General features: G+C 34.8%; 1 protein-coding gene across 1 annotated transcript in view; it reads left to right on the forward strand.

The window, feature by feature from the left end:
* The window catches only part of HIF1A (hypoxia inducible factor 1 subunit alpha), a 47,684-nt gene extending 27,279 nt beyond the window's left edge, over positions 1-20,405 (forward strand). The window contains exons 5-15 of the mRNA XM_020896417.2: positions 2,979-3,091; positions 3,662-3,864; positions 9,024-9,130; positions 10,260-10,407; positions 11,927-12,147; positions 12,721-13,007; positions 14,392-14,514; positions 14,649-15,073; positions 17,844-17,952; positions 18,490-18,616; positions 19,081-20,405. Of these exons, the coding sequence (XP_020752076.1) occupies positions 2,979-3,091; positions 3,662-3,864; positions 9,024-9,130; positions 10,260-10,407; positions 11,927-12,147; positions 12,721-13,007; positions 14,392-14,514; positions 14,649-15,073; positions 17,844-17,952; positions 18,490-18,616; positions 19,081-19,232 (2,015 nt within the window). The 3' untranslated portion in view covers positions 19,233-20,405. The remainder of the gene's footprint in view (positions 1-2,978; positions 3,092-3,661; positions 3,865-9,023; positions 9,131-10,259; positions 10,408-11,926; positions 12,148-12,720; positions 13,008-14,391; positions 14,515-14,648; positions 15,074-17,843; positions 17,953-18,489; positions 18,617-19,080) is intronic.
* Positions 20,406-20,712: the final 307 nt, after the last annotated feature.

Raw genomic sequence — 20,712 nt, forward strand, 5'->3', positions numbered from 1 at the left:
AGTCCTATTTCATTTAAATTCTAAAAATTAGAATTTAGAGTTTATTAAATTATTATAAAGTATTTATTTTTATAGAGCTGAAAACTTAAGTTGTTTATAACTTTTTTTTATTAAAAAAATGCTAGTACTTTTCACTTACCTTAGTGTTAAATTTATCTTCATGTCCCAGTTCAAAGGCTTTAGGTTTCCAATGGGCAGTCTAACTCAAGTTTAGATTATGAAGGACTGAAAATACCTCAGAGATTATATGTGGATCTCTGCTGCTACCACAAGGACCCCTCCCCCCCTACCCCCACCCATACACACACTCCTATACCATCACCAAGGCCATTATGGTTCTTGTTTCATCTTTTTAAAATTCACTTTCAATTGCTTCTAGGGAGGGCAAATTCAGTCCTATTTAAGTAAACCTGAATAACTTGTATCAGCACCAAGATTGTCTGAACTTGCCTGTGTTCTGTAATTCTGAGTATGAACTAGAACTCTTCTTTCTTAAGAGTCCAGTATTTCTAGCTATGCAAGCCTAAATTTAAATATATTCTTTTTGACTTGACACTTTCAATATACTAGCCTTAAAATCTCCAGATCTTTTTTAAAAGTTCTCTTTTCCCTTATTTCCATTAATCTTCCAAGTTTTTATAGATTCTGCCTCTTCATTTGTCTTTTGTCACCTTTTTTTTTTTACTTCTACTGCCTGCTGCTCAGCCCCTCGTTACCATCATTATATTCTAACACATACATTTTGCTGTGATATTAATGTTCCTTAGGTTGCTATTGTGTTTCCCAACTCAGAATTTTTTGGAAGCTGCATTTGTATATTTAAGACTGATCTAATTGTGGCACCCATGACCCTCTCTAGTTAGAGCCCTAACCATCCCTCCTAACTTTGTCTGATTACTCTTCTGTATGTACTTTATATTACAGTCAAACTGAATTATGCACTCAAATTGAATTATGCACACTGTTCCCCAAATGTGTGATGTTTTTTCTCACGTCTATGTTTTTTATTCTTCCTTCTGCCCAAATGTTGTTGTTACTCATCTCTACTTACTGAAATTCTAATGTCTCTTTTTCTGAGAAGGACTTTTTGATTTCCCTTTGACTTAAAGTTATCTCCTGATCTCTCTTTGTACTTTTAAAAATTGTTCTTGTAAGTCTTGAGCATTTACTTTACATTGTGGTGTTGTCACTGACCTCACTACATCTATTTAATTTTTAACTTCTTCAGGAGAGGCATTGTTTCTTGTTCATCTTTATATTGCCTGAAATATCCAGTCCAGATCCTGAATAATGAATACTTGAATGAAGTATTTGGCTTGAATCAGATTGATCAATGAAGAGAAGAAATCAATTTGCTCTTTGTTAGTTGAGTGTAATCTCATTTTACTAGTTATTGAGGCTTAGAATGGGAGTAAACACACTTCAGGTTGTTTAATTCTAACTTTGCTTTGAAAAGTCACTCAATATGTTTTTTTTCCCCTAGTAACAAAGTAGAGATAATTTCCTCCTTACTTTATAGGAAGATTTTAGAAAAATCAGATATATAAAAATGTTATTTGGTATTAAAAAGAAATTTTCTACTTTAAAAGTTCTATAAATATTGAGAATGTTTGTTATAAATTGAGCTAACATATCTAGTAAAAGTTTGGAGGGGGTTGCTTAAGTTCTTTTTTGGGGGGGTGCTTTATACACTGATAACACAGGGAGCAAATTCATACCATGTTTATATTTCTTTGTAAACTGACCAACTCTACTGTCTTGAATGTGACATGATTGTTATTCTCATCTCACCATCTCAGGGAATCACTGCTATTGTGAACCTGTTACTTACTACAAGTGTATTAAATCCCTTGGATGTATTGGAGTGAGCAAAGCAGGTGTGAAGCACTGTTCTCATATTGAGACTTTTCATTGAATAGCACCTAGGTATGCAGGCCAGGAAGCAACAGTTAGAACTGGACATGGAACAACAGACTGGTTCCAAATAGGAAAAGGAGTACATCAAGGCTGTGTATTGTCACCCTGCTTATTTAACTTATATGCAGAGTACATCATGAGAAATGCTGGGCTGGAAGAAGCACAAGCTGGAATCAAGATTGCCGGGAGAAATAACAATAACCTCAGATATGCAGAGACACCACCATTATGGCAGAAAGTGAAGAGGAACTAAAAAGCCTCTTGATGAAAGTGAAGGAGGACAGTGAAAAAGTCGGCTTAAAGCTCAACATTCAGAAAACCAAGATCATGGTATCTGGTCCCATCACTTCATGGGAAATAGATGGGGAAACAGTGGAAACAGTGGCGAACTTTATATATTTGGGCCTCAAAATCAGTGCAGATGGTGATTGCAGCCATGAAATTAAAAGAAACTTACTCCTTGGAAGGAAAGTTATGACCAACCTAGACAGCATATTAAAAAGCAGAGACATTACTTTGCCAACAAAGGTCTGTCTAGTCAAGGCTATGGTTTTTCCTGGTCATGTATGGATGTCAGAGTTGAATGGTGAAGAAGGCTGAGCGCCGAAGAATTGATGCTTTTGAATTGTGGTGTTGGAGAAGACTCTTGAGAGTCCCTTGGACTGCAAGAAGATCCAACCAGTCCATCCTAAAGGAGATCAGTCCTGGGTGTTCATTGGAAGGACTGATGTTGAAGCTGAAGCTCCAGTACTTTGGCCACCTCCTGCGAAGAGTTGACTCATTGGAAAAGACTCTAATGCTTGGAGGGATTGGGGGCAGGAGGAGAAGGGGAGGACAGAGGATGAGATGGCTGGATGGCATCACCGACTCAATGGACATGGGTTTGGGTAGACTCCGGGAGTTGGTGATGGACAGGGAGGCCTGGCATTCTGCGATTCATGGGATCGCAAAGAGTTGGACACGACTGAGCGACTGAACTGAACTGGGCACTGTGCTACTTTTGCTGTAACAAATTTGTGTATTTAATTATGTTTTTAAATTTTATTTCATGTTTTCATTAGGCCTTGTAAAAAAGGGTAAAGAGCAAAATACACAGCGGAGCTTTTTTCTCAGAATGAAGTGTACCCTAACTAGCCGGGGGAGAACTATGAACATAAAATCTGCAACATGGAAAGTAAGTATAAAAATCTGTGAATGCAGCTGATTTCTAGATAAATTAATGCATCTTAACATTACTAGTATTAAGACAGCATTAGAACTGTGAGGGAAAACTTATTGTTCCTTTGTATTTATAGATTTGATATCCAAAAAAGTTTAGCAATTCATCAGTTAAGAGGCACGAACTTAACTTATGTGCACCATTGGCTTTGCCAACCACCTAGTGTTTGAATCTTGATGCACATTAATATTTTATTTATTGTTGTATCATTTCTTTGCTCAGTTTTGAAACATCGTCATCAGAGCAAGAAATAACCATCAAACAGGTATAGTGACCAGATAAATGAAAAACAAGCTCAGATTTGTACGAACGGAAATTTTTTCAAAGACTAATCTTATGGTACCTGAAGAGTAGGTAATGAGCGGTAGTGTAGAGAAAACACTGATTTTCAAAAATACAGTGATCTACTAATGATAGTAAATTTTATCAAAGCTTACTTGCCATGTCAGACTCAACTGTCTCTGCATTGTGTTTTTTACTAGCATAAGTTTTTTTAAAAACTGCTTTATTTTTCTTCATTCTCAGGTACTTCACTGCACAGGCCATATTCATGTATACGATACCAACAGTAACCAATCTCAGTGTGGGTATAAGAAACCACCAATGACATGCTTGGTGCTGATTTGTGAACCCATTCCTCATCCATCAAATATTGAAATTCCTTTAGACAGCAAGACTTTTCTCAGTCGTCACAGTCTGGATATGAAATTTTCTTATTGTGATGAAAGGTAAGTGAAATATAAAATATAACTTGAAATTTTTAATTAGTCCACAGAATTGTTTTAACTATTGACTATAGTAAAGACTGAAAGCTGAAAGAAAAATAGACCTCTTTAATAAATCTAGTTCTGTAGCTGTGGTGTGCAGGCTTCCTTCCACTTAAGTTGAATACAGTCATACATCCTAGAATTTAGTAAGATTAACTTTACAGACTAATTCAACCACATTTATTGAACATTTACTGTGTACCATGCATACTTACTCTAGCAGGTGCTATCCAGTGATTATTAAGATGAGGTTTTTTTTCCTTTAGGTGTTCTGATTTATTTAAAGAAAAAAATAAATATATTTCAAGAGACATACAATACATAATTTGAGGAAGGATTACTTCTGGTTGTGGACTAGAAGGGAAAGTCTTTGGTCATCTCCTCATCCTACATATTTTTTCCTGAGCAGCTTTATCCTTGCTGATGATGCTGTTTCTCAGATTTCTATCCATAACTATTTTCATTTAATTGCCAATTTGATATTTTTATCTAGATAGATATTCTTCTGTATTGTAAACTAAATATTTCCATACCTGACTGAATCACTCCTATCCCAAAACAACTTCAGAAACAGTTTTTCCTCTTACAATACCTGTCATGATTAATATACCAGTGTAGACATATAACTTCAGCAAAAATTGGAAAGTCATCCTTAACTTTTCTTTTGCTCACTTATCTACATTCTGTTTCAAAATCTTAATAGATATACTGTGTATGTCTCCTCCATTCCTTCTTTCCACTCTTGCTTTCCTGCCATTGAATTCTTCGCTTATTATTACCTTTGGTGAACTGTTGCCATTAAAATCTCCTAACTGCATTTCTGCCAACAGATTTGTGCCCTTTTAATATCATCCAGGTTTCCAAGAAGTGAACTTCCTAATGTGAAAATCAGATCATGTCTTGTGAAAATGCCTCATTGCTTCCCTTCATCTTTACACACAAACTTTTGTTTATACAAAATATTAGAAAGGCAGGAGATTTTTATTTATCAAAAGAAGACATGCATTTTGAAAAACTGAAAGAAAAATAGACCTATTTAATAAATCTCAACTTCTTAGCATGGCAAGGAAAGATATTTATGATCTGGCCCCTGCTGACTTCTCCCCCCAATTTTTTTTTTTTTTTTAGGAGACTTTTATTTTTGACTGTGTTAGGCCTTTGTTGTGGTGCATGGCCTTCCCTAGTTGTGGTGTGCAGGCTTAGTTGCCCTGTCGTATGTGGGATGTGACCAGGGATCAAATCCGTGTCCCTTGCTTTGGATGGTGAATTCTTTACCATTGGACCACCATGGATGTTCCTGATTTTCCCAAATTAATCAGGAGGATGGGAAGACCCTTCTGATGTGGCCCTTAATACCCTACTTCCAGAGAACTCCACATGCTATTTTGTTGTCTTAGTACAGTATAGTTTTCTTAACTCCAAACACAAACTTAGCTTCTAAGAGTCACTTACTGCATCTACTTGTAGAGCTTTCCTTCTTTCTTTAAAAAACTACTGTTCCTTATATATGGTCTGTCATAGCCTTTTTTTCTGTTTTGTAATTATTTGCTTGCTTGTCCCATTTTTTACTGTAAAACTGTAACATAGTGGCTGAAGGCATAGGTTTTGTAACCAGACTACTAAATGCTGACTTTGTTGCCTATATCCAGATGATCTTAGACACATTTCTACTTTTCTTTGAGCATCAGTTTGTCACAGTATAATACATGTATTTGTATTATCTTAAAATTGAACGTTATAGGAGAAAATTGATTTTAAGCCCTATCCTACTGGATGGGAAAATGTGACAAAGCACTGGCTTTGGAATCACATAATTCTTGATTCAATCCTGGTTTGCAGTCCTGGTACTTAATAGTGTGGCCTGGGTGTTAGAACTTAGCTGTTCTAAATCTCATCTTCCTTATCTGTTAAATAAGGGCCATGCTTCTAAATGCTGTGGTAAGGATTATAAGTTTATTGAGTGCCTAGTGCACATAATGACTGCTTCACCACTGGGGTTAACTTTAAGAAAAATGAAGACAGAAATGCTAAGAGACATTTTATGGTGTTTGGTGCCAGTATTTATATCAATGCATGATAGAACAGATATGCCCATCCTTCTTTAGGAACTATTTTTATGTTTTTGAACTCAGTATATAAAGTATAGGGGTGGGAAAGGAAAGTGATAGAGTTAGAATGATAATGAAAGGGAGTGACATTGTCCTTCTGCTTATATCAGAAAGTTAGCAAAATGGTCGTGATAGACAGCTAAAAGCAGCCTGCTTAGAGACCAACCAAGTAAGATTTTGAGTCTGACAGGAGATAGATGTTTTCTGGTTACTCTAAACTTCTCACAGCTATACCCATTAAGAACCAATGTGGAAAAAAATTTGGAAACATTTGCTTTCTAGAACTTCTCACAGCTATACCCATTAAGAACCAACGTGGAAAAAATTTTGCTCAGTATTGAAGAATTCGAACATATCAGACTTCTTACATCCAAAATATCCCACAAATGACTATTATTTATTGTACTAATTTCCACTTGTAATCATTCAAACATTTGAGTAGCTACTGTGTTTGTGGCACAATAACACTGAGGTAAAAATGAAATTTAATATTAAATAGTTCCTGCCCCATGATACTTAGAATAAATGAATTGTGTACTGCATAGTTGCTTTAGATTACAGGTTTATAGTCCATTAAAAACACTTTTTGGTTAAATTTTCTTGATCACTCCTCCCCCTTTTCATACAAAAAGCTAACGTTAAATTAACTTTACCTTTCTCCCTCAAATATGAATAAAATTGACCTTCTAGGTAACCATGTTGTTATATTTTGACATCCTTTGTCCCTCAGTGATAGAGGCACCTCAACTCAGATTGAGAAGCACTGATTGACATCTGATTAAATCAAAGCTCCTTAACATGATCTACAAAAGCTCTCATTAATCTGATTCTCCTGCCTACTTCTCCAGCCTCACCTCCCCACTAGCCTGCCTGTACAATGTCAAGCATTTTCTCATCTCTGTCTTTGCTTTTAATGTACTTTCTTCCCCAAATAATTTACTCTCTCTTTGATTCTCTTCTATACTCAACTCATAAGTCTCCTATAAGAAGCTGCCCCTCATCCCCATGATTCCTTATCATGGACAGGGGTAGTTCCTCTGATTCCTGCAGTATTACTGTCACTGCACCTGCCACATAATTTCTTAAGTAGTATGGTTAACTGCACCAGAAAATTCACCATAGGTTGACTTTTTGCCTTTGCGTTTTCACATCTAGAACAATGCCAGGCACATATAAGAATATAAAGGTTTAAATAATGAAAAAATTTTAATTCCATGAGAATTTTTAAAAATATATAACCCATATAAGACCAATTAAAATTATATTGGTGGCTCAGATGGTAAAGCATCTGCCTGCAATGTGGGAGACCTGGGTTCAATCCCTGGGTCAGGAAGATCCCCTGGAAAAGGAAATAGCAACCCACTCCAGTACTCTTGCCTGGAAAATCCCATGGACAGAGGAGCCTGGTAGGCTACAGTCCATGGGGTCACAAAGAGTTGGACACAACTGAGTGACTTCACTTGTAAAGCATAATTAGGACTGTTGTGATTTTCTTTTTTTTTTTTAAGGTTTCCTTGTAATGCTGCCACCTAGTGTTGATGTGTTTAGAGATAGCCCTTAGTAAACAATTTTGGAGTTTGGCTTAGTTTGGTTTCAGTTCAGTTCAGTTCAGTCGCTCAGTCGTGTCCGACTCCTTGTGACCCCATGCACTGCAGCACACCAGGCCTCCCTGTCCATCGCCAACTCCTGGAGTTTACTCAAACTCATGTCCATTGAGTCAGTGATGCCATCCAGCTATCTCATCCTCTGTCATCCTCTTCTCCTCCTGCCTTCAATCTTTCCCAGCATCAGGGTCTTTTCAAATGAGTCAGCTCTTCGCATCAGGTGGCCAAAGTATTGGAGTTTCAGCTTCAGCATCAGTCCTTCCGATGAATATTCAGGATTGATCTCCTTTAGGATGGACTGGTTGGATCTCCTTGTAGTCCAAGGTTGAGTTTTTGTTTTTTTTTTACAAATCAGCTATTTATCTATTTATTTATTTTGGAATAAACTATGGCAGATCTTTCCTTAAGATGTGACAACAAACAGTATTACTTTTATACATTTCTTAGGATAAAGCTACCTCCCCTGTGTGTTTTCTAGAGTTAGTTGGTTTTTTATATTTTTGTATACAGTATATTATATAACTTCTGCTTGAACCTCAGTTAGAAAGTTCTTTGAATTCTAAAGCCTGAGAAATCAAAGAACTTAACTCATCTTTTGCTCCCAGAAGAGGAGAGAGTATTTCTGTTAGCATGATACTATTTCTCATGAAATGGATTCCATTTCAGACTGTGGTTAGAGAGATGCATAAAATATAGTCTGTGTCCTAACTGAACTGCTAAGGAACAGAATGGGTAACTGAATTACTTCCTAGTGCATTTTCAGTTTGATATCACTATTTCATCTAAAATGAATTTCTATAATTTTTTGTAATTTCAAGAACTAAGTACAAGAGCATCTTCCCAAACCAACATAGTGAGAATTTATTTAGTTCCCATATTAAAATTTTATCATAGATATTGATCCCCCAAAGTGTGAAGCCTTGCCTAGGAGAACTGTCACATAAAGAATCTGATTTTATACATACACACACAAAAAGAATCTGGTTTTATGGTAAAAATAATGTTATAGGTTTAGTCTGTATTTTAAATTAAATATCATTAACTGCCTTTGAAGCTTTTATCATTTAATTTAGCAGTCCTTCATAACTATTTATTATATTAATTAACTTATTACCAAAAATATGTACAATAAAATATGATAAAAGTAGGTAACAAGTTTGGATGAAGGAGATATAAGGGTTAAGCAGCAGGGTGAACCCTTGGAACTTAAAGGAATGCATGGTGCTGCATTTAGTATCTGTAGAGTTACTAAAGGTGAGGTGTAAGTTTATTTAAACAAAGAAGAATGCTCTTTATTTTTGAAAATTCAGTTGTCCATAAGATTAATGCATATAAGGTACTCTGAAGAAGCAAAATTTTATTCATTAGTTAGTTTGTCATTTTTATTCTTATATTTTTTACTTAACAGAATTACAGAATTGATGGGATACGAGCCAGAAGAACTTTTGGGCCGCTCAATTTATGAATATTATCATGCCTTGGACTCTGACCATCTGACCAAAACTCATCATGATAGTAAGTATAGACATTCTAATTATTTAACTGTTGCAATTTCTACTGTTTGGTTGTATATCTGACTTTTTGGTTAAAATTAACCAAATCTTCCTAGACCAAACATTTGAATAAACCTCTTCTTAAGTTATCATCTAGATCATTAAATCTTTGTTTCATATTTGTTATAACTAATACCAGTTAAAGCGGAATCATTTGATAATATATAAAACTACCGTGGCATTTTCCAGAGACAAAAAAATGTAGAATATTATAGCATCATTTTCAGAACTCATGCCTAAGTATTCAGAACAGTTAACACAAAGAAGGCACTCAGAAAGTAACTGTTCAACAGATTAATGAATGTGAATATGATCAACATCATGCACAGTTAGTAGAAATAAGTACCTTGACATAAGATGTAATTCTCAGTTTTACTCATATGAATGTTATTTGAGGATCGCATGATAAGTAAAACTTTGGAATTTCTCACTTGCCTGTTTAATCTGTCCCTAAATATGACTTCCCAACATGATTGGGGATGCCTGAATGTCACTGAGTTAGCATGATTAGCCTTGAACTATAGAATGGGCCTAAGTCTGCAGTCAGGGTCTCAATACTCATGATAATATCATCATGTTTATCTAGTACTTTCTTCCAAATCAATAATTAAGATTGTCTACATTGCCAGAACACTTTAGCATGATACCAATTGAAATTCAAATATGCTAGCACAACTATTTGAAGCATCTTTGCTTCTCTGGAAACTATAGCAGGAATTTAAGGAACTGGTGGCAGTGCCACTTTCTTGAATGTTCTCAATAGAATTAGAGTTATTCATTCTTTAATATTTCTGATATGTTCAACATGTAAGTTGTTAAAGGAGTTTTAGTCACTGCTGTCCCTCATTCCTGGCTTTCATCTTATTTAAAGTGAAGGTTGGCAAGAAAGGAGTTTATTTGGGGGATTAGAAGAATGGAATAGGTACTTTTTCAGCTATCCTGGGGTGTTTTCACTGTTTCTTAAACAGTTTAAACTGATTAAACATTTCTCCTTTTTTCTAACATAATGATCAACATTCTGCATTTATTCATTCAGTTGAAAATTTGAAGTTATTTTCTCTACATGACACTTTTTTCCTTTTCACTCCTAGTGTTTACTAAAGGACAAGTCACAACAGGACAGTACAGAATGCTTGCCAAAAGAGGTGGATATGTCTGGATTGAAACTCAAGCAACTGTCATATATAACACTAAGAACTCTCAGCCCCAGTGCATTGTATGTGTAAATTATGTTGTGAGGTAAGCTTGGAAAATAAATAATTGAGGGCAGCAAGTAGTAAGTCTTTGAATACTCTTTTCTTTTATAGAAAAGATTATAAATGATAACTGAATTTTATTTTCACATTTCTACCCAATTATGGTTTTCAGTATTTTGACCTGAGTTTCTAGGCCAGCTATCTTTCACTGATTCAACTAATTACCATCAGTAGCTAGTCATCCCCATCCTTTTTACTCCCATTTGAAAAAAGACCTTGAAAAACTACCACATCTCTGATGGATTAGTTTGTTCTAGTCATACAGCTGTCATCATAAACTATCTCAAGGCGACTATATTATTTTTATAAAAAGAATTCTGGCCCTGGAATAGTTAGGTTTGTGTCATAGCTTTGTCCCTTATTAGCTCCATGACTTGGGGAAATCTCATTTCTCTGAATTTCATCCATTTAGGAGAGATGATAAAACTTACCTCAAAAGGTTAAAATGAGGATTAAGTGAAATTATTTGTGAGATTACTGTAAAAGGCTGTATGATGGGACACACAACTCTTGGGTATTCATGAACTCTTCTCTTAGTGGACTGGCTTGTGAATATTATGGCTATCAAATTTCAACTTGTTGACCTCTGTGACACAAACCTCCTCCATTTTAGCAATTATCATTTTGTATTTTAACTGTTTGCACACCTACTTTCACACACACTGGGTTTTACACTGCCTAAGGCAAGGGTTAGATATTTTGAACTTTGAATCCTCAGTTCATTTAGTAAACACTTAAAGTTTGTTGATTAAAACAGCAGTGGCTCAGTGGTAAAGAATCTGCTTGCCGATGCAGGAGACCCTGGTTTGATCCCTGGGTCAGGAACATCCCCTGGAAAAGGAAATGGCAATCCACTCCAGGATTCTTTTCTGGGAAATCCCATGGATCGAGGAGCCTGGTGGACTACAGTCCATTGGGTTGCAAAAGGGTCGGACATGACTTAGCAACTAAACAACAACAAAATTAAGTGAATCATGAAGATGGAGCTGTTGTTCATCATCCCTCTTCAACTCTATGCTGTAGGTGGTATCACAGATCATTTTCTTACCACCAAGGAAAAAGCAGTGCCTCTCTGAGAAGGACCTTCGTCATTTATCTTTATATCTTAATATTCTAGCACCATCCTTAGATCATGCTTCATATATTAGTGTCCAAGAATTCTGTGTTAATTTCATTCCATGTGGGCACAAAAGATCTGTTTATTGTCCTACATGTACTTGACTATTACATTTCTTTGTCACCACCAATCTTCTCAAAGGGATAGCTAAAGTTTCTTAATTGAAATTAATCAAATATTTGAATTATCTTGTATTGTGAATTTTAATAGGTTTTTATTTCATATTGGGATTTTAAACCCTGAACATGACCAGGTAGGCATGAGAGATGATTTAAGGTATCATTCCATAAAGCAGAATTTTGAATTTTTTTGAGAGACATTTGAGAGTCCTCCAACATTGTGTCAAGTGCTCATTTAAGAATTACTAATCTCTCTTTTTTGACAGTGGTATTATTCAGCACGACTTGATTTTCTCCCTTCAACAAACAGAATGTGTCCTCAAACCTGTTGAATCTTCAGACATGAAAATGACTCAGCTATTCACCAAAGTTGAATCAGAAGATACAAGCAGTCTCTTTGATAAACTTAAGAAGGAGCCTGATGCTTTAACTTTGCTGGCCCCAGCTGCTGGAGACACAATCATATCTTTAGATTTTGGCAGCAATGGTGGGTCTCTGGTTATTTTGTTAATTGCCTAAACTTTTACATTTTTTGTTGATAATCATTTGGACATTGTGGCCTTTGGCCCTGTAATTTGTTAGCATTCCTGCTTTTGTCACATTGTTGGAAATTGTGCTTCATAGTTTTTAGGGTATTTCTTCTTCCCACTTTTAATTGTTCTCAGCTAGTCTGCTATTTCTGTATCCTACTGTCATGTTTTCTTTACTAGTTAGCAGTTACATTGCAGTAGCCATAAGTTGAGCTAAAGAATAAATAATATCAGATATTGAAAAAGAAAACTAATTTCAAACTAGTTTAAACTTTAATGAATAAAAGGTATGAGAAAGTTGGAATGCAGGGGTTTTTAAGCTATATAGATTACAGAAGTTGTCAATAGTGGATTGGTAGGATAACTCAGACTTACAGTTATACCATAGTATCTGCAGACTTTTAGATTAAGTAAAATTTGGTAACATTTTTGTTACTTAAGTCAACTAGACAAACCTTTTCTAAGAGGCAACATAAATTGTTGTATATGTTAAAATCTAGGTAATCTTTAAATTAATTTTTCCCCTACAGACACAGAGACTGATGACCAACAACTTGAGGAAGTTCCATTGTATAATGATGTAATGCTTCCCTCATCTAATGAGAAATTACAGAATATAAATTTGGCAATGTCTCCATTACCTGCCTCTGAAACTCCAAAGCCACTTAGAAGTAGTGCTGACCCTGCACTCAACCAAGAAGTTGCGTTAAAGTTAGAACCAAATCCAGAGTCACTGGAACTTTCTTTTACCATGCCCCAGATTCAAGATCAGCCAGCTAGTCCTTCTGATGGAAGCACCAGACAAAGTTCACCTGAGGTAGGTGTCATAGTATAATTAGAAAAGGTTAACTTATAGATTTTAATGTTTGGGGATGTATTTGTAAATTTGAACCACATATCATAGTTTTGTTTGTGTGACTTTTAGCACTTTTAAAATGCAAAAGCTATGCCTAACTTAGACCTCAGTCCCATGTTTCAGGCTCAAAAAAAACAGTCAGGAATGTGGGAAGGAGATGCCTTAACATAAGGCAAAAGGTAAAATATATATTGCTCCTCTGTGTATTTAATATCAGTAGGACAATAAAAGTCTTGAATTTAGATATCCACAGAGGACAGTACTGTCTATTTATGATTGCTCCAAGCCCATTCATTACCCTTTGAGTTGGAGAATTATCCAGTAGCAAAGGGCTTTGCCCAGTTTAGTACAGTTTCCATCACTGTATTCATATTCTGTGTATTACATGAAAATACCAAGTCTTACCCAGAGTGAAAACTTTGTATTAAATTTTTGTCTTGATATTAGTTTTCTCATATACAGAATAAAAACAATCTTTAAGGGCTAGCTGGGCCAAGACTGAAGGTATCAAATAGGGCTCTATATCCCAATCTAGACATAATTGATTTCAGAGCTTCTTAGGTCTAAAAACATGCTCATGGATGGGGACTACTCATATTTATTATGAGTTGATAAATGAGACTCAAGTAAGCCTTAAAAAGTGATACATTATTTTACATTAAATAATTGATTCAAACTGGCAAGCTAGAAGTAGGAGATCTGACATGTCATAGCCTTCTAGAGAATATATCTATTCTCTGGGGGCTCGGTTTTGTCTAGCACAAAAATGTTTGAATCATTTTGTTTCTAATCCAACCAAAATAAATCTAACAAAAATGTTAAGATGGGGAAGGCAAAAGTTTATGCTTAGAATATACAGCTATCATCTTTTGGTTAGAATTCTTGCTGAAAACTAAACTAGTACTACATTCATTAAGGTGAATACAAATAAAGAACTTCAGTCTGCAGCCCTGTCCCTGCCCCACCCCACCAGAGTTGCTGTGAGATTTTTAAGTAGATCACTATAGCAGTGTGGCCTCAGTATACAGCTTGATTCCAGTGAGTGTATCATCTAGTTATTGGCCAGCTAGGTACCAATGGGAGTTCTACTATTAGGTGAGTTTTATTCTTTAGAATAAAAAGATAAACACATCTTTTAATTTTATTAATGATGTTATGTACAGTTAGAAATGGATATACTGACAAAATTATAAGTTCAAAAGTTTAATTTCTCACTAGTTAGATAATTTGATAGAAGAGTTCTGTTGTGTATTCTCTGAGATCAGGTTTGCAAATTCTAGCAACTACCAAAACATTTATGCAAGCTTCCTCAGAGAAAAGTAAAATATATTAATTCTTTCTACAGCCTAACAGTCCCAGTGAATATTGTTTTGATGTGGATAGTGATATGGTCAATGAATTCAAGTTGGAATTGGTAGAGAAACTTTTTGCTGAAGATACAGAAGCAAAGAATCCATTTTCCACTCAGGTATATATAAACTTGTTTATTATATATATTTTCTATTAAAATATATTAATTTTTATTCTTAAGTGACTGGGTTTAACTTGTTGTTGCTTCATAAGGTATGGCCATTGTAAAAACTCATGTATCTTGTTTTAAAGGACACTGATTTAGACTTGGAGATGTTAGCTCCTTATATCCCAATGGATGATGACTTCCAGTTACGTTCCTTTGATCAGTTGTCACCACTGGAAAACAGTTCTACAAGTCCTCAAAATGCAAGCACAAATACAGTATTCCAGCCCGCTCAGATGCAAGAGCCTCCTGTAGCCACCGCCACTACCACAGCCACCAGTGATGAATTGAAAACAGTGACAAAAGATGGTATGGAAGACATTAAAATACTGATTGCGTTTCCATCTCCTCCCCACGTACCTAAAGAACCTCCTTGTGTCACAACGTCACCATATAGTGATACTGGAAGTCGGACAGCCTCACCCAGCAGAGCAGGACAAGGAGTCATAGAACAGACAGAAAAGTCTCATCCAAGAAGCCCTAATGTGTTATCTGTCGCTTTGAGTCAAAGGTATTTATATGTAACATTAAACTTATAGTTTGGTTATTATTCTTAAGGAAATGTGTATGATGGTAAATTATCTTTAAACATAGCAACCTTTTTCATATTTATACTTTAAGGAACATAAAACTGACATACGAATTCTGAACTTAAAACAAGCACTCAAGAAACTGTTTCTAAATTAGCTTGTGTATTACTTTATAGTCACATCACTTATCTAACTGTAGGAGTAGGAGGGTCTTCTAATACTCCAAAAATAAAGTCCAGCCAGTAAGTTCTATAAATGTACAAAAACTGGCCCAGTTTCTTGTCATTGCTTAAATCAGACTAACTATCCTCTCGGGGTTCTTTATAAGCTCACCCGAAGAAAAGCTCCAACTGAAGAGTGTGTGTAGTTGCCCAGTTGCGTCCAGCTCTTTCCAACCCCGTGGACTGGAGCCCACCAGGCTCCTCTGTCCATGGAATTCTCCAGACAAGAGTACTAGAGCGGATAACCATTTCCTTCTCCAGGGGATCTCCCAACCCAGGGACCAAACCTGGGTCTCCTGCATTGCAGGCAGATTCTTTACCATCTGAGCCACCAGGGAAGCATTTCCAACTTAAGGATATTAATAATTCTCCATTCCAAATTGAACTTGATGGTCTTCAGTCCATCAAGTAATGGATACTTGTATCCATCCAATCAAGTAATACACATACTTAATAAGCATTTAAAACTTTTGGATGTATAGTTAGTTATATTTATATACATATATATCTAGTAGATAGATAACTATGTAGTTATATATAACCATATTATAACTATTGCTTTTTGTTTTTCCTTTTTATTTATAGAACACTAGCTATATCACAGATTAAATAGGTTGGTTTTTTGGAGGGTGGTTTGTACTAGGCCTTGGTTGCAACATGTGGGACCTAGAGCTCAAACCCATAGAGTTGGAAATGGATATATTGATAAATACATCCATTGATTGTGCAGAGTCTTATTAACTCTTAGACCACCAGGGTCTAATACTTAGTCCCTAAGTATTAAAATAGGTTTTTAAGAGCTACAATAGGAATCTAAGCATGTTTTATGACATTGCTTCAATGGAGTTAATTTGAGCAAACATATGAACACCACCAAAATTTTAAGTTATAAGTTTGGTGTATGATTTGCAATAGGATTTGATGTATTTTAAATTTGAAGCTATAGTCAGAGAAAACGAATCAGTGGGGTGGTGTGTGGGGGACAGAAACGATTCCTTCTCCACAGTGCCTAGACTGAGATATTAATAGCAATAGGAAAAAGCGCTGCCATAGCCAGAGCTTATGGGTTTTTCTCCTGCCCTGCATACCTTGACTTAGAATGCTAGTAGAGACCTTTTCCCGGAACTTGGAAAAGATCTTGCAGCTTTTAATTAACAAAGAAGTATTCTACATTACTTTATTACTGTATCGCTATCCAATGTTGGAGCTCCTCTGGGCAATGACAGTGTTACTAATATTTAATTCAGTACCTAACATGGAGTACTTGCTTTATAAATGGTTATTGGATGATGAAAAGAATGAACTTAGCAACAGAATTAGCAATGATCTGTAATTTATAGTTACAGAGATGAGATTTTTCAGTTTTCTAAATAAGTATGTACTTATCAAAACCAAAGTCCAACAAACATCTAGTCAAACTAACAATTTTTTTTTACATTAGTTCCAATACAGTATGCACTAAACACTTTAAGAAATGAATTTACCTTTCAGAACTATATGGAGGCTTTTTCTTCACTACCTCTCTTGGTAATTTGAAAAAATCAAAGTGCTGTATTAAACCAGACAACTTGAAGTTTTAAAGATTGAAAATAAACTATTAAAAGTACTACTACTAAGATGATATTTACATGATAGACTGAGTTATCCTTAATAAACATGTATATAAAAAATTAAAATATGCCTGTCTATATATTGAAGGTTTTATAGAAGTTTTTAAAAGTTACAAAACAAGAGTGCATGTAGAATAGCAGTTAGAGTAGTACCTCACTTACCCATACGCCATTCTCAACTAGATGAACAGAGCAAGGATCTATTATCATTATGTTGGAGTTCGGGGTAGGGAGCTGGTTCTTGAAAAGACAAAACATGTAACAAACCGATGGACTTGACACATAAAACAGTTCTTTAATGTTTACTATTAATTTTAGATGCAGATAGTTCAAGTTTGATAACCAGATCAATACTGAGGGCAAAACAGCTTAGTGGGAAGATCACTGGGAAGGAGAGTGGGTATTAGGAGACCTACAGTGTACTTCCATATTTGCAGCTAATTAGCTGCAGAGCAAGTTACCTAACAGGCCTCAATTTTTTCATTTATAAAATATGTATTATATATGTGTATTATCTTGGGGACAAGAGCAAAGCTAAAACGAACTAATGAAGATGCAGTGTTCTATAAACAGTGAAAGCATTATTCCAATGTGAAACTGATCTTGTATTACAGTAGTCCCAAGAATATGTATGTATTAGGTGGAATGAAAGGCCAATATTTAACTCTTTAACATCAGTGTAGTTCTGTTCACTTCTGTTTTATAAATAGGGTAATGAATAGCTTAGGAAATTTTGTTTTAGAAAATAAGCTTTGACTTTTAGGGCAATAAACTTTAGTATAATCAGGAAAACTCTTATGTATAACATTATATCCCTTAATGTTGGAAAATAGGCATTATATATTTTGTTTAAAAAGCTAACGGGATATTTTTTTAAATAAATAAAACAACCATATTTTTTATTAAAAAATTGTTTTCAGAACTACTGCTCCTGAGGAAGAACTAAATCCAAAGATACTAGCTTTGCAGAATGCTCAGAGAAAGCGAAAAATTGAACATGATGGTTCACTTTTTCAAGCAGTAGGAATTGTAAGTGTGACAGCATGTTTGCTTTTCTATTCTAGCTGATGTGCTATTTCTGAGTTAGATATATAGGTAACTCCTGTATCTTCCAAATACTAATGTTACATTCTCAGAAATTACACATTGGTTTCTTTCACTTTGTACATGTTCTTTCTTAAAAGTACAAACATTTAATGAATACAGTCTCAAAAAATTCCAACACTAGAGATGTATTTAGAGTAAGTATAGTTCTCCCCTCATTCCACACCCAGTATCACTACCAAGTCTCTTTCTCTTCCCTTTTGGTTACTTTCCCTTCTTACCCACAGAACACAGTCAGTGCTAGTATAACCCATACCAATATTTTCAGACCAAATTAACTGGAAAGTATTTTTACACAGTTGTCATATGAGTGGCAAATGAATTCATCACAGTATTAAGAACTGAGAGCAGTCTTTAAGAATCTTGCCTATGTATTGTTAGCAAATTTATACTGATTTCAAAGTTCATGATTTAAAAAAAAAAATCAACATAGTAAAATTGAAATAACTTTACTGTTTTCAGGGAACATTATTACAGCAACCAGATGATCGTGCAACTACCACATCACTTTCTTGGAAACGTGTAAAAGGATGCAAATCTAGTGAACAGAATGGAATGGAGCAAAAGACAATTATTTTAATACCCTCTGGTTAGTTTACTCTTTCTGCCATTAAACGTCACAGAGAGAATTAAAATATATGAAACGTTTATTTAGGAGCTTTACTCCAAGTAAGAGTGATTTCCATTCCTTACCAGGATTAAAAAGTAAGGTTGCATTTTATTTGATGAGTAATAGTTTCCAGATGGAATCTGAATTATCTTTGATCTGTGTCTGTGTGCTATCAGTAATGAATAGAAGCTGAAACTTGTACATTTTAATGCCTTTTTCTAAATTGGTTTAAATCACTCTGAGCCTTCAAGGTTCTTTTAAACAGTTGTGATATAGCACCAGTAATGCTTGTTTGCACCTTCTTGGTTGCAGTTTTGCCTAACAGATTAAAAACCCTTCTAGAGCTAACTGGCCTTATTTGCCCCAATACCTAGTGCATAGTTGCTGTTTAATAATATTCATTGATTAGATGAATGAACACTTAGATATCTCTTGTTTTTCAGATTTAGCATGTAGACTGCTGGGGCAATCAATGGATGAGAGTGGGCTGCCACAGCTGACCAGTTACGATTGTGAAGTTAATGCTCCTGTACAAGGCAGCAGAAACCTACTGCAGGGCGAAGAACTACTCAGAGCTTTGGATCAAGTTAACTGAGCTTTTTCATAATCTCATTCCTTTTTTTGGACACTGGTGGCTCATTACCTAAAGCAGTCTATTTATATTTTCTATATCTAATTTTAGAAGCCTGGCTACAAATACTGCACAAACTCGGTTAGTTCAATTTTGATCCCCTTTCTACTTAATTTACATTAATGCTCTTTTTTAGTATGTTCTTTAACGCCAGATCACACACAGCACATTTTCACAGTTCTTTGGTATTTAAACCATTGCATTGCAGTAGCATCAATTTTAAAATGCACCTTTTTATTTATTTATTTTGGGCTAGGGAGTCTGTCCCTTATCGAATTATTTTTAATAAGATGCCAATATAAGTTTTTTAAGAAGGCTATAACCTTTCATCATGATGAGTTTAAAAAATTTTTACTCAGTTTTTTCACATTTTACATAAACAATAATGATTTGCCAGCAGTACATGGTAGCCGCAATTGCACAATATATTTTCTTAAAAAAATACCAGCAGTTACTCATGCAATATATTCTGCATTTATAAAACTAGTTTTTAAGAAGAAATTTTTTTTGGCCTATGAAATTATTAAACCTGGAACATGACATTGTTAATCATATAATAATGATTCTTAAATGCTTGTATGATTTATTATTTAAATGGGTAAAGCCATTTACATGATATAGAAAGATATACATATATCTGGAAGGTATGTGGCATTTATTTGGATAAAATTCTCAATTCAGAGAAATGATTTGATGTTTCTGTAGTCACTTTGCCAGCTCAAAAGAAGACAATACCCTATTTGTAGTTGTGGAAGTTTATGCTAATATTGTGTAATTGATATTAAACCTAAATGTTCTGCCCACCCTGTTGGTATAAAGGTATTTTGAGCAGATTGTGAACAAAAAAAAAAATCATGCTTTGTTAGCAAAATTGCCTAGTAATGTTAATTTGCTCAAAATTTGATGTTTGGTTTTATGCACTTTGTCGCTATTAACACCCTTCTGTTTTCATATAGATTTCAATAATTGAGTAATTTTAGAAGCATTATTTTAGAAATATATAGTTGTCACAGTAAACATCTTGTTTTTCTATGTGCATTGTACAAATTTTTCATTCCTTTTGCTCTTTGTGGTTGGATCTTTTAACACTAACTGTATTGTTTTGTTACATCAAATAAACATCTTCTGTGGACCAGGCCCCCTTTGACCAGCTTTTATGTTAAAACAATATTTGTTTCAACACCTCCAATTCATAAAATTGTTTACCAACAGTTTAAGTATTTTATATTACATTATTCTTGCTATTTCTACATTCACCCCATTGCCATCACTTTAATTTATACTGTGTCCCTAACTGTAATGTTAAATAATAACAAACCATAATATTCCACTGTACAAAATATGCTTTTAGAAAACTGTCATTTATGAATTTATGAACCTTTAATTTATTAAAGTAAAACAATTTTAATGTTTTAATATGAATGGGATGAATGAAACAAATCCT

The sequence above is a fragment of the Odocoileus virginianus genome, chromosome 6 (assembly GCF_023699985.2).
Source record: "Odocoileus virginianus isolate 20LAN1187 ecotype Illinois chromosome 6, Ovbor_1.2, whole genome shotgun sequence".
Lineage (NCBI taxonomy): Eukaryota > Metazoa > Chordata > Mammalia > Artiodactyla > Cervidae > Odocoileus > Odocoileus virginianus.